We start from the raw sequence: 15,481 nt of genomic DNA, 5'->3' as shown, positions 1-15,481 counted from the left end.
ACCATTTTATATCAAAACTAATCTGTAGATTTGTCTACCGAAAATCATCTTATGATTTAGATATAACCTAAAAGTACTATATACTGCTAAATTACAAAATTGTAATATTTATTTTGAGGCAGCTGACTATGAGTAGTATCCTGCTTTACTTTCAACAAGGTTATTACATAATAAATGTATTACTTACCCCCCCCCCCAAATTATATAAATATATACAACGGTTTATATATTAAAAAGGTTTCATCCAATGGCTTTAATACAATACTTTTAAGGTATTGAAAAGATCAGTAAATGATAATGTCTAATTAAAATTCATTTTGTAAATTAAATTATCTTTATAGAAGACATCAATCTAGAATACATTTTCTGTTAATTTGTGTAATAACTGAAAATCTGTCAAAAAATTCTTATCACATTTATCTTCGTCTGAATAGCTTTAATTGTAATAATACTCTGACCAATGTCAATTAGAAATTAATCACAGAGGTCATCCATATTCTTCAGCTTTAACTTATTAACTGAACATCATGGTATGGTACATCGACTGCAATCTGTAAAATCCAAGCAGATAAGCCTTGGCTAATGTTTATCACAAAATTTTTATCACTGCAAAGTACAAAAGAAAGCAATATTTAACACTAGTTTCTTACATAAAAATAAAAATCATGTAAACTGAAAGTAACACGTAAAAAATAAAAACTAACTAAAATTAAACTGACTAAAGCAATTTTTAAAAATAAATGGCTCACTCCTAAGATTAATAAAAATTTTTCACAAAAACTAGTAGCCTACATTATTTTGAAAGTAAACAAAAAACAATATTTAATAACTTTGATTGCATAAAAATGCTAAGAAACACAGATTTCAATTTAATAAAGAATATTTGTATGATCACAACTTAAAGGAAAACTAAAATCACTGTGACTAAAAGTAATACAGATAAAAAAACTAGACCAGAACACACTATTTTGTACAGAAAACAAACATTAACATTTATTTGAAAAATATTTTGTCATTATTATACTATCATATTTACAGAATGCCATCATAATATGATGAAAGGCCCTTATTGTGACCCATAATGCCCAATCCAAAATGTTTTTACACGCACCACAAAAAGCATAATACACATCTCTCTACCTCTTCTCAAACGACTAAATTCTGGGTGTAAGTTTACATCTAACCACTGATCATTATTAAACAGTCTTTTTAGATGGCATTTAAAAGAGAACTTCCAATAAAACAGTCAACAACCTTTAAATTTTTCAATAGTAACTTTTTATTAAAATTTCACGTGAAAAAATTAACTGCAATTTGGAATATTCCTCCTTTAATATAAAAGAATAATTAGGGAATATAAATAAGAACAGGACATGTTAATGGCTGCTTGATGCATGTAGTTGCAATGTGCTGGGTGATGAGGGTCGCCATTTCCAGATGCCAGGGAAGTACGTCAAATATATTTTGATATTTCTTAAAAAATACTTTAACAACTAACAATCTTAATTCTGCAACAAAAATATGCCATTCTGTGAATTTTTTGCAATTCCTGAATTTTCCTGACAAAAACATTCTATTTATGATATGAACACAAATTTAAAATTAATAAAAATGACATAAAATTAAATATATTAAAAAAAAATATTACATATATGAGGACTATTTATATTAGCTGAACTTCCAATTTGTTATTAAAAAAACACCAATTTATAAAAAAAAAACAATTTATTACATACATCTAATAGCTAATTTTCTACACAACTGCTATCCAAAGGTACTTGTGCTGTAAACATGTTTTTGAATATCCTTGTCATAAAACTCAAGTCACCTGCGAATTAAGCCAGATAGAAACATAGTTTTTCGACACTTTGCATTACAGAGAAGAGGAAGTTAATTTCTGAATAGCCTTGAACAGAAATAATGCTGATACTTATACAAAATAAACATACAAAATACAAAAATAAACATACAAAATAAACAATGTAGTAAGCTGACTTCAGACATCAGTTTTCTTCATGACAACGCTTGTCTGCATACTTCAGTATGCATTCAACACCAAATTCAGTTTCAAATGGGAGTTATTTAACCATCCTCCACACAGCCCTGATTTGGCTGCCATTGATTATCACCTTTTCCCAAAAATAAACAAATAGTTAGCGACACAGCGTTTTCAAAATGATTAGTTGAAAAAGGTGTTTTTCAACTCGACTCACTTTTTTTGCTTTTCAACTCGCTTAATTTACAAGCAGCAGGGTTTTATGAGGAGGATATTACATTTTTACAGTTAAGTGACTTACTTACGTAGAAAAGTAGCTAAAATATGTAGTTATAAGGGGTATATAATTAATCGGAAGTTCAGCTAATCTAAATAGTTCTCATATATGTAATATATTTTATAATATATTTAATCTTATGAAATCTTTATTAATTTTTAATATTTTTAAATTTGTGTTAATATCAGAAATAGAAATGTTTATTGTTTATTAGATGGTCTGCCATATTAGATCAACCTAATTTATATTTTTTTCTAAGTTTTATAATTTTCAAGAAATCTAGTTTCAAAGAACTATTTGTTTTTCCTAAACAGACACAATCACAATCATTACACTTAATTTTATAAATTCCACACAGATCATTTTGTATTATTATTATTAATTTTTGTTCTTTAAATTTATATTATATGGTTATTAGGTTTGTATGCTGGTACAATATTTATTATATGTTTTGTAAACTTATATTTCTTTATTGTAAGTTTTAGTAATGTTTTCAATGATATTAGTTTACAGATACTTTGTATATTGTTTTCACTCTTTTGTGTCTTATGTATTGGTTGTACAGTAGTTACTTTGTTATTTGTTTTTTATAAATATTATTATAGAAAAACTACACCAAATATTATAACAATTCAATAAAAATCAAATAACACTTAGTCTCATAAAATTAAATAATGAAATAATCATAATTGTTTAATCAATGAAATATATATATATATATATATATATATATATATATATATATATTCAAAAAATAACCACCAAAACAGTTATAGAAAAACCTAAAAAAATACCAAAGTGGACTTAAGTGGGATCCCACATCATCATCAGTCGGTACACAATTCTATAATTACATCAAACAAATAACAAAAGAAAAATATAAGGCTCAGCTGATTTTACACAAATATGCATAGCTACGGAATGAAAAGAGATAATGGGATGAAATAAAAAATGAATAAAAGTACAATACCTTAGCTACAAAATGTAATATTTATTTTTCAACATAATCTCAGTATACATAATACACTTTTCCCAAAATGTGACAAGTTTTTGCATTCCTTCACTGACAAATTCTGGTAATTTTTCTCAGATCAGTGGCTACAGCTTCCTTCACTTCATCATCAGTGGCGTAATAATTACCTCTAAGATCCCTCTTGAGATGAGGGAAGAAGTGGAAGTCACACGGAGCAAAATTCAGTGAGTATGGCAGATGCAGAATAGGCTCAAACTTCAGCTTCCGGAGAGCCTCTGCAGCAGCGCATGATGTGCGAGGCCGCATATTGTCATGTTGCAAAATTATGGGCATGGTGGTCTTTCAAACGTGATATAGTCATCGTCTAGGGTGTCTTAATGTCTCTATGTACCGTTCAGAGTTCACAGTTGTCTCATGTTCCTATCACTTAAACATGTTCGGCATCCCAAAACACCATCAAAAGGAGTTTCTTCAGAGGCTTGAGTTTTGAATTTTTTAGGTTTTGCCAATTCATAATATCTGTATTCCACGCTTTACCTTTTTTCTACTGGATTGGTATGATGCAACCAACTTCCATCCCCTGTCACAATGTTGAAAAGGAAGTAGTTTCCTTCAGCACAATGGCGCTGTAAAAGTTCTTCACAACACTCGACACAGCTTGTGTTCATCTATCAGTTTGCACAGTACCCATCATGCACAGATTTTACGATAACCCAACTGCTCGATAATAAGGCCTACTCATTCTTTAGTTATACTTAACTGAATATCCAGCGTTAATTATTATACCCAGCGTTGCTGGGTGATTCACTGGTCACTTTGAAGCATATCATCCACCTCCTTTCGATTTTCTCGTCAGTCACAGAAACTGGTCGTCTGCTGCAAGGTGCGTCCTCAATTATCGCTTTACCAGCTTCATATTCGCAAAATTTAAACGCCCACAAAATTCACAGTACTCTTGTCAACAGTTTCACTACCATAAACCACTTTTTAAAGATGAAAAATATTCATAGGATTCACATTTTCTGCTGTTAAAAATTTGATTACTGAATGCTGTTTTAATCGTGTTGATGTATTGGCCATACTCAACTCCATTTTAACTGCTACTGAAAACAAACCCGGTAAATGGATTTCAACACATTATCGTAGGTTTGTAGAGGGGGTTTTGTCACACACACAGTTACACTCATCTTGTTTCTTTATTCACAAGCTTTTTTGGAATTAGAAAGAGTTTTAGATAATAACTCTATACCACATCTACAAAACATTTTCTTTCTTCCTTTTAAATTCTTACCTTATCAAATGGAATTCAGAGGACTCTTAATCATTCTATTCTTCATTACTCTACTCAATCACTCATCATAAGTTTTCCATTCCCCATAAATATCCCTAAATACCGCCTTACTTAACCTGATGTTATTTCCTTCTCTAGTCAATCATTTATCGTTTTCATTCTTAAACTAAGATATTCACATCTGTTAAGGTTCATATTAAAACCTGCTTTGCAAAAAAAATATTCTTCTTCAAGTTTCATCACAATGTTTAAGTTTGTTAATCAATTAGACAATTAGACAATCTGGTTATCAGTTAGGTATATCATGAACATATACTCATCTCCCGCCTTCACACCTACCTCTCTAAACACTTTCTCTAGTGCCATTTCTTTAATGTTCTGTATCCCTACAACTTAAACTAAGTTGATAACAATCAACATCCTGGATGAAAAACTTTATTCACTATAAATTCTTCTGTTATTTCATTTCCTATCTTTACCCTGCAGCACTTTTACAACCTAAGCACATCACTACAAGCATTGAGAATTACGCCTAATTCCAGGATCTTTTCCCATTTAATTTTGGTAAGTATATCCCTTTAAAAAATCTGTCAACACAAGTCTACTGCCCTACATGTATATGCTTTTCCACTAGCAGTTTAAATGCAAAAACATTACCTACTGTGTATCTTCCTGCTGTTCAAGCTAAATATCCACTGGTTTCCTTTCATTAGGTACACTTGCAAATAAACTCAATCCTCTTTGTCATTTTTTTGGATAATTTAATGATCTTCTTCTTAAATATTGACAAAAAATATCTCTAACAAGTATTTTTATAACTCAAAAACTAGATAGAATTCAAATTTATACACATGGCATTTAATTGTACACAAAGTGAAAGAAAAAAATTTTTCTTTTTTTAAAGGACATTTTTATTCTTTTTAATTTCAGAAAATATATTTTTTATATATTAATTTACTGGAAAAAATTAAGCTATTTTGCTACCTTTTTAGGTAGATTTCATAAGAAAGCTACCTATTGTAATGGATACCATGATTCAACTTCTGGAAAAATTTTGCCATATCTTCGCGTTTCACATCCCCAGACCCCAAAACCACCATCAGCTCAAAAGTTTATATATATATATATATTTCACTTTCTTGTGGACAACATAACTGCTGTAATTTTGCACTAATCACTTTCAGATTGTTCCTTAAAAATAACATTCTGAAATTTCGGTTGAGTTTGTTAACGATCAAAATCAGACCATTGGGGTGGATATGCGGGGACTTTTTCGAAAACACAAAATATCGCTATAACTTTCTTATGAAGTAAAACATCAAATTCATTTAAGTTCCTACTATTTTTTTTGGATAAGGGCCTAAAACTTATCTAAGTAAAGTTTTTTGATATCACCAATCACTGCCCCAGGGGGTGTCAAAATGGGATTTAGAAGACCAGGCACAGTATCGAATCTGTTTAAAGTCGAATCTACAACTTTTGTCTGAAACAATTCTTTATATGATCAACCCTTACAGTAAGGGATGACCAAAATGTTGCTGGAATTGTAAGATGGGCTTGTCATATGCTAACATGTGAAACCTTTTCACATGCAACAATTTCAAAAAATTTAAAATTTTTCTTACTTTAAGGTGGAAATCTTTTTTATCCCCTACTTAGCAACGGTGAAATTTACCTCCACCTTCCAGTGTGCCAAAAGGGATTTTTTTATATTATATGGAATTTGTATATTAAACAACATTTTAGTGATAGACATGCTAACATATTTCAGAATTGAACTGAAAAGGCACCTTATGGAGATGATGCAAGCTTGAAAAGCTGGAATGCAGTGGCAATGTGCAAAAGTAGATGGAAAGCAGAATACATCATTTAAAGAGCAAAATGATAATAAAATTAACTCCAGTATTGAAACAATAAAAACTCCTGAATTTGGACCAGAATATAATCATTTACAGTTATTAACTATTTCCACAATGCTTAAAAGAAGTAAAATATTTTAATATATAAGATCCATTTTGAAACTTGATATGCAATTCTGCAGCAACTTCTTGATACGAAAAATTTGATGGTAAATGTTGTTATCTTCTACCTTCATCAAAACATTTTACAATGAACAAATAATATAACCACACCAAATGATAAAATACTACTACCAAAATACACTATTTGACACAAGAAATTCAAAAAGTTTTACTTAAGGTATTTATAAAAAATTCTGAATTTACTAGAAACTGAATGATGATGCTAAAACTAGCCCAATCGATAGATTAATCTATTCTCTTGTAAACAATGATCACAAATAACTTATAACTCCAACTTCTAAAATATTCAAATAAATGAATTAAGAGATGCATTATTTATATATAAACTCACTTCATTTTTTTTTATCATCATGCAATTTATCTAATTAATTTATCCAATTAATCTAATCAATGTTGTTTGATTAATATCCAACCAACTAGGTTAAAATTATTATTTCACTCATGTTGAACTGGTCATAAATTACAAAAATTCTTCTTCTAAAGTAAATAATTAAACAGACTAAACTGACTTACAAACTTCAAAAAGAGTGTTATAGTCATGATACCAACGAAAGCAGGGGCAGATAAATGTGAAGAATATAGAACAATTAGCTTAACTAGCCATGCATCAAAAATCGTAACTACAATTCTATTTAGAAGAATTGATAGGAGAGTGGAAGAAGTGTTAGGAGAAGACCAATTTGGTTTCAGAAAAAGTATAGGGACAAGGGAAGCAATTTTAGGCCTCAGATTAATATTAGAAGGAAGATTAAAGAAAAGCAAACCAACATACTTGGCATTTATAGACCTAGAAAAGGCATTCGATAATGTAGATTGGAATAAAATGTTAAGCATTTAAAAAAAATTAGGGTTCAAATACAGAGATAAAAGAACGATTGCTAACATTTACAGGAACCAAACAGCAACAGTAATAATGGAAGAACATAAGAAAGAAGCCGTAATAAGAAAGGGAGTCTGACAGGGATGTTCCCTATCCCCGTTACTTTTTAATCATTACATAGAACTAGCAATTAATGATGTTAAAGAACTATTTAGATCCAGAGTAACAGTACAAGGTGAAAAGATAAAGATGCTACGATTTGCTGATGATATAGTAATTATAGCTGAGAGTAAAAATGATTTAGAAGAAACAATGAATGGCATAGATGAAGTCCTACGCAAGAAATACCGCATGAAAATAAACAACAAAACGAAAGTAACGAAATATAGTAGAAATAACAAAGATGGACCACTGAATGTGAAAATAGGAAGAGAAAACATTATGGATGTAAAAGAATTTTGTTATTTGGGAAGTAGAATTACTAAAGATGGACGAAGCAGGAGCGACATAAAATGCTGAATAGCACAGACGAAACAAGCTTTCAGTCAGAAATATAATTTGTTTACATCAAAAATTAATTTAAATGTCAGGAAAAGATTTTTGAAAGTATACTTGGAAGTTTGGAGTGTTGCTTTATATGGAAGTGAAACATGGACGATCGGAGTACCTGAGAAGAAAAGATTAGAAGCTTTTGAAATGTGGTGCTATAGGAGACTGTTAAAAATCAGGTAGGTGGATAAAGTGACAAATGAAGAGGTGTTGCGGCAAATAGATGACGAAAGCATTTGGAAAAATGTAGTTAAAAGAAGAGACAGACTTATAATAGGCCACATATTAAGGCATCCTGGAATAGTCGCTTTTATATTAGAGGGTCAGGTAGAAGGAAAAAATTGTGTAGGCAGGCAATATTTGGAATATGTAAAACAAATTGTTAAGGATGTAGGATGTAGGGGGTATACCGAAATGAAATGACTAGCACTAGATAGGGAACCTTGGAGAGCTGCATCAAACCAGTCAAATGACTGAAGACAAAAAAAAAAACTGACACACATGTATATCTTTAATCATAGCTGTGATTTTTGCTCAGCTTGTGTTCTGTCATAGAAATCTGAAAAAGTCCTGTAGACACATAACTCATAAAAAAAGATAACAATCTTAATCTGGATAAGGAAGAAATTTCAATTAAAAAGTAAGAACTGTTGACACTGAGATGATGTCCTTTCCTTCGACTTATTTCAAGATATCTAGTATATATCTAAAGAATGGGGAGGACGTATTATCAAGCAATTGGGTTAGTGTAAAATCTGTGCACAATGAACACTATGCCAACTCTCTGATGGCTCTCCGCAAGCTGCAATTTGAACCTATTCTGCATCTGCCGTACTCACCAGATTTGGCTCCATGCAACTTCCACTTCTTCCCTCATATAAAGAGAGATCTCGAAGGTAATTCATTACACGACCAACGATGAGGGAAGCTGTGGCCAACTGGATCTGAGAAAGACTGCCCTTTTCGTGACGGAATGCAAAAACTTGTCACATGGGAAAAGTGTATCAATGTAAACGAGAACTATAATGAAAAATAATTACTGCATTTTGTAGCTAAAGGAATTGTACTTTTATTCATTTTTTTATTTCATTCCAATATCTCTTTTCATTTCCATGCTACGCATATATGTGCAAAAATTATCAGACAAGTCTCATATATACTTTAATACGACAATTACACATGCTGTTTTTTTTCTAACCGAGTTACAACTTTGCATGCACAGTACTGAATTCTTCAATGACAGGAGTAGTATTAAGTGGTAAATTTATTTGCCACTTTATGCTAACTAACTTAGTCTTCCTTATGACTGTGGCACATGTAAGATCAATGCATATTACAGCCACCACAATTTTGGTGAGTGAATGACGTTCGCTACATGCAATATCTCTGCACTGAAAAAAAGGAAGGAAAATTTGTAAGGGTGTCACCTGCACATTTGGTGGGCTTAACATGTTTCTGTTTAACTCACTAAAGAAGGTAATGATAAACAGTTACAATTAACCTTAACTTATAAACCTTAAATCAGTTGCATCTGCATCAGCGACCCACCACAGACATGTGCCGATCAGCTAATATGATATATTTTTACTTAATAAAAATTATTTTTATGTAATTCATGACATAAGATAAACCTGATTCTTTTGTGTAATTCATATATCCATTTAAATGACATTAACATTACCATGACAAATCACAAAAAAAAGAAGGAATCTTAACAAGGCTTATTTAAAGGATACAAATAGCTTGCACAGCTTCAACAGGATGTTCATATTCAACTATACCAAATCCCCGGCTCTTTCCATCCTTATCAAGACTCAGCTCACACCTCACAACACGACCAGCTAATTTAAAAACCTCTTTCAGTTTCTTCTGATCAACTTTATAATCCAACTAGAAAAATAAAACCATCCATTACAAGCAATTAATTGTTGCACTTAAAATACTGTCAGTTCATTAACTTTAAATAGGACAAAAATTTCAAAAACTCTAAATCATATTAGATTGTTTGATATTTTTAATGTAAAACTAAATTCTTAAAATATAATATTCAATTTCTGAAAAAAAATAATTCACAATCTGTGAAACTTACATAATCATGTATGTCAGTAGTTTAAATTACAACTAACAAATCTGCTAACACAATAACCTGAAGAAATATTCCACATATTGCTACAATGTTAAATTCAAAAAACACTAACTATATAAATTACATGAAGAAACATCTTGACACAGAGATGTCAAACAATTTAATTAAACTTAAAGAAATAATTTATATTCATACTTTTTTCTTTTGCAGTCATATAACCTCCTTACATAGGTAGTACAGGACTGCTGTGTCCTGTATTCCATTAATTCCAAGAGCTGTGCATGAGAGATGATATTAGACAACTACTAAGGCAAGTGCAGGAACATTTCATGTGTTGTACAAAGCAGAAAGGGGCGAGGAAAACAAGAAAAGTAAGCTAGCAGCCAACTACAGCCCAAGTTGACATCAATGCTAACAACAGTCTCCAGATAGAGGAGTGACTCTTATTAACAATCTCACATTGCAGTGACCAATCAAAGAACAAGGTGTGATACAAACGTTTTAAGACAGGTGATAGCACTGCTCAATAGGAAAAGGTAGATTTGCAGACGGGTGTGGAAGGGAGAGCTTGCTTTTTGTCATTGAAACATCTCGTAATGATCATCACGATATCTCAGTTCAGCAGAGAATGGCATCCTGGTGAGTGAAAACATATTTTCGGTTCTTGGTAGATTATCGGTTTTGCAAAATTGATAAAAAAACAGTACAATGAGTTAGTGATAAATTTTGTTTGAAAACCAGGAAATCCACTTTGGAAACTTATGAATCAGCTTCATAAAAATAGTTTTTGTTAATAAATATCTGAGATTGTCACATGTTTTTATCCAATTCAAAGATGGTCACAAATCAGTCGAAGATGACCTCCAGTCTCGCCGGCCTTCAACTTCAAAAACCGAACATTTTAACAAGATATGTGTATGTGTTAAACGTCTGTAAAATTCATTCCAAAATTGTTGTCAGACCAGCACACAAAGTTGAAGTATCCTAAGAACTGACTGAACAGAAACTGACCCAGATTAGTTAAATAAGGTAATTTTATAGGTGATGGGGCTTCTGGTATGATCCAAAAAAGAAGGCACTATCATCGTATTGGAAGGATCAAAGTTTAGGTCACCACGACCAAAAATAGTGCAACAGTTGGTCAAATGTGAAGGCAATGTGGTTTCTTTGATTCTACAAGTATTGTGCATCCCAAATCTGCCCCTAGGGGGCACACTGTCAACCAGGAATAATGAAAGTGTCCTTCAGCATTTGCACAAAAATATGCAGAAGAAAAGCACAAAAAATATGCATTCTGGAGAGACAAGATTTGGGTCCTCCATCACAACAATGCACAGGTTCATTATGCATTCTCATTCACACATTTTTGGCCAAATACCAAATTTCTGAGCTTCCTTAACCCCCTGCCAACCCCTGCCAACTTCTAACCATTTCCTAAATTGAAATTTTTGCTGAAAGGGAACCGATTTCATTCTACTGAAAACATCCAGGCAAATAAGGAGAGGGTTTTAAAAAAATATTTCACCCTAAAAAAAAAATTTCCAGAAATGTTTCCAAAAATGTAAACACTGTTGGAGTCAGTGTGTTTGTTCAGTCAGAAGGGGACTACTTTGAAGGAGATACGTAACAATAGCCTGTAAGTACTGCATTTTGAAGTTACAAACTGTCTTAAAACTTTCCAAATCACACCTCATAAGCCAGCCTTGTAACTTGGAACTTGCAATTAGTAATGTTATTATAGCCTTCTCTCTCCTTACGGAAAGAAAGAGACCTATTAATACAGCTGACTACCTGCTAATAAAAACACGATTACAATTTAAAACCATTTCTTAATTATAATATAAATTACAAGTAAGTTAAACATAAGTGAAATTAATTTAAAAATGTTAAATTGCAATTTAAAAATAGATTTTAAAATGTTCAATTTTAATTTAATATTCAAACAAAATTTAGATTAATTTTTTTTAATTTTCAACTAGTTTGTAATTGTGACTTGTCATCACCACCAGCCTCACCAGAATTGTTCCTACACACCAGAATTATCAATCAGTATAGGAGAGAATAGTGGCCTAAGTGAAAAAGGAGGTTACATTTTTTTTTTTAAATCAATGGCAATTTTTTAAAACAGAAATAAAAGTCAAATTATTATGTGCATCTTTGTATTTTTCTAGTGTTCTACGAATCTGAATACAATATTAGAAATTATCTGAAAGACACAGAAAAAACCTTTTAATCTAATATGCACGTATTTTTGTCCTCTGGCCTTTTAATACATTTTTCGTCTTAATGACATAATCAGAAGAGAGCATTTTTCTTAGCTACCTTAAAATAGATTAAAATTTTAAAAATACTAGATAAAATCACTCACATTGGCAACAAACACTCGTGAGACAAGTGGTCCTTGAATCCAAAGTGACTCAAGGAACTGTGGACTAAGACCATATGTATTGCCCCACTTATTCTGTGGCTGATTAGAAACAGGGCCTGGTGCAGAACCACTGCTCCCCCAATTAGGTCTCTCTTCTCTCTGACGTGAAGGTGGTTGCCCTCTAGAATCAGAACGGTTTCCTCCAGTTAATGGTCGACCCTGTTTATCTCTCTCACAATCAAAATCCTGAAAAAGAAAAAAAAAATACCAGCAAAAAACCACAAAATCACCATTATACTGGTCATTTTTCAAATTAAAACACCTGTCGCATTCCTGATATACATCACAGTAAACTCATCTATTACTTAACTAATACGCTCTTAACCGTGAACAGAAACAGAAAAGATAATATATTATACTGGAACTCTGAATTTATCTCTGAAAGTATCTACAGCAGCTTGATCAAAGTATTTACCTCATGTTATAAACAAAAACATATATAACGGTCTATCACGGAACTCAAATTTCAACACTATAAAACTGTGATAAAGCCAGAAGCACTATGCAGCAGAAACTTAAGACTGATAATAAAATTTTCTCATTTTCAATTACAAAGAGCTATCACACCCAAAAAAATTTAAGTTATGAAATTATTAGCTAAAACAAAGTACTACATAGTTAAATTGACTGACAAATTTAAAGCAATAATTTTTAAATAGTAAACATATTATTTTTTAATGTTTAGAACATTAAAAAATATTAATGTTTTGGGTCTTATTTTAAAGTCTTATTTTGAGTTTTGTCTAGTTTTGAAATAAAAAACTAAAAAAGTAAAAAAAAAAAATTTTTTATATACATTTGAAAGGGACAATCAATCTTAACTATTTTTCTACATAGTCATCATTTAAACTGAGATACTTATCATAACAATGCACAAGCTTTTCAATTTCTTCTCTATAGAAATCTGCCACCTTAGATTTTTGGCACCCATCTTGCACAAAACTTGTGATAACCAAGCGTTCCCAACACAATTTCATGCAGTAAACTTTGTGAAATTCAGGGGAAATGAAGCGAGTTCCGTAATTATAATGCACAGATTTTCATAAATTTTATCATTGATTTTCATTGTCAGTTTATCAGTCACAAGGCTAGACTGACCACTACAGTCCTCATCACGAACACTGGTGCAGCCATTTTTAAACTGAATGCACCACTGCCTCGCTCAATTCTATCCCCATACACCTCACAATGCTTCCAATCAACTTAAACTGGTTTGAAGTTTTTTGCCAGTAAAACCCTTATCACTGAATGCACCTCATAACTCGCAGGATTTTCTATTGAAGCTCACATTTCAATAATTCACAACAAAGTAGAAAAATCACAGTCTACGCGCTATGACAGCTTGATGCGTACCGAGTGTAGAAACATTTTGATGCCAAGATGGTGGCTCTATCCCTACCCATCTCCACTAGGCACAAACAAAAGTTACTTTCTGGACCACCCTCATACAAAACAATATTACTGTAGAATAGCGTTTCTCAAAATGGGCATCACAGTGATATGAAATGGGGATTGCAAAATCAGTCACAACTTTACATGTAACAATAATGAAACCATTTTAGGAGAAAAAAAAATCATTCATTACTAACATTTTACTATGATTTATAAGTACACATATAAAGAAAATAAATGAATAAGATGGTAGGTGTTTGTTTAGCATTTAAAAATTTCTCCATAAAAGGATCTATGTTAGAAAACATAGAAAAGCGAATTGTTTTTAAGTGATAAAAGATGACTTTTTAGTGCAACCATTGATAAAAAATCCTTTTCAGAGAGATAAGATGTGACCAAAGGGATTAATATTTTCAATCATTCTGCGACTAAATTTCCATATTTTCTTTGAAGAGCAAGCCAAAACATACCTAAATCTTCAGATGTGAATGGTAGTTGTAACGTTTTATTTTTATGAGCTGGTTGTAAATTTCAAGTGGTAACTTGGCAGCTTTAACAGCATTTTCACTAAATAGATTCAGTAAGCATCTCTTCAAATCATTTTTATCTTCCCAGAAATATTCTGCCAACTGAATCATTAACTCAAGTGAATGCATCCTCATGCTATCCAAACTGTGGTGAATAATAATGTCTTCATCCAAATTTTTCTCAATATAATCGAAAGTGAATGGAGACATACCAAAATTTCTGTTTTGAAGGTGAATAATCCAGGTATCAAGATTCCTAATGAAAGCATGAACTTTGTCTGTAATTAATAAAATTTTATTATCATGTGCTTTTAAACTCGCATTCAAGTTGTTTAAATGTAAAAATACATCAGCTAAGCTAACAACATATACTCATTATTCTGTAAAAACACTGAGAATGGCATTTGTTTATCCTGAAAAAATATTATTATTTCATGTCACAATTTCAATAATTGGGTTAATACTTTCCCTCTCGATAACCATCTGACTTCTATATGGAAGAGAAAGGATTTTTTCTTTTTGCCCATTTCATCACATATTTTAGTAAATAGCCTATTCTGTAATCGTCAACTTTTAATAAAACTAACCATTTTTACAGCTTTACAAAGAATTCGTCAGAGATTTAACAGCATAATTTTTGTGGCAAGAGCATGTCTGTGAAAGAAGCAGTGTGTCCATTCCGCACATTATATAAGACGATCATTTAATTTTTTCAGAAATTCGCTGTTATTTCCTGTTGTTGCTTTTGCACCATCACTAAATACAATACATTTTTCCCAATCAGTGTTATAGTTTTTAATAGCTTTATAAAAAAACACCAAAAAGCACTATCCTGTTTCATGAATTGGTATTGATTGGCAAATTACCACAGATTCTTTGATTTATCTGTCTTTATCACATTCATACCTCATAAAACATAAGAAATGAGAAAAATATTTGTCCCATCTGTTGATTCATCAAATTGAATACAAGAATTCACTTGAACTCACTTGTTGAATTATCTGATTACGAACATTGGCAGCCACGTCATCGATTTCCCTTGATACTGTATCCTTAGAAAGCAGAAGTTGTTTCAAATACAGGGAAAGTGGTTGAGGGTT

General features: G+C 31.5%; 1 protein-coding gene across 5 annotated transcripts in view; it reads right to left on the bottom strand.

The window, feature by feature from the left end:
- Positions 1-15,481, bottom strand: part of rump (heterogeneous nuclear ribonucleoprotein rumpelstiltskin) — a 123,714-nt gene that overhangs the window by 66,859 nt on the left and 41,374 nt on the right. For all 5 annotated transcript variants that reach the window (XM_075369404.1, XM_075369368.1, XM_075369375.1 and 2 more), the window contains exons 4-5: positions 12,403-12,648; positions 9,685-9,838 (exon numbers count right to left, since the gene is read on the bottom strand). In XM_075369404.1, the coding sequence (XP_075225519.1) occupies positions 9,685-9,838; positions 12,403-12,648 (400 nt within the window). The remainder of the gene's footprint in view (positions 1-9,684; positions 9,839-12,402; positions 12,649-15,481) is intronic.

This window comes from Lycorma delicatula, chromosome 1 (assembly GCF_047948215.1).
Source record: "Lycorma delicatula isolate Av1 chromosome 1, ASM4794821v1, whole genome shotgun sequence".
Lineage (NCBI taxonomy): Eukaryota > Metazoa > Arthropoda > Insecta > Hemiptera > Fulgoridae > Lycorma > Lycorma delicatula.
The sequence above is the reverse complement of the archived record's forward strand: the minus strand, read 5'-3'. Positions and strand labels throughout refer to the sequence as shown.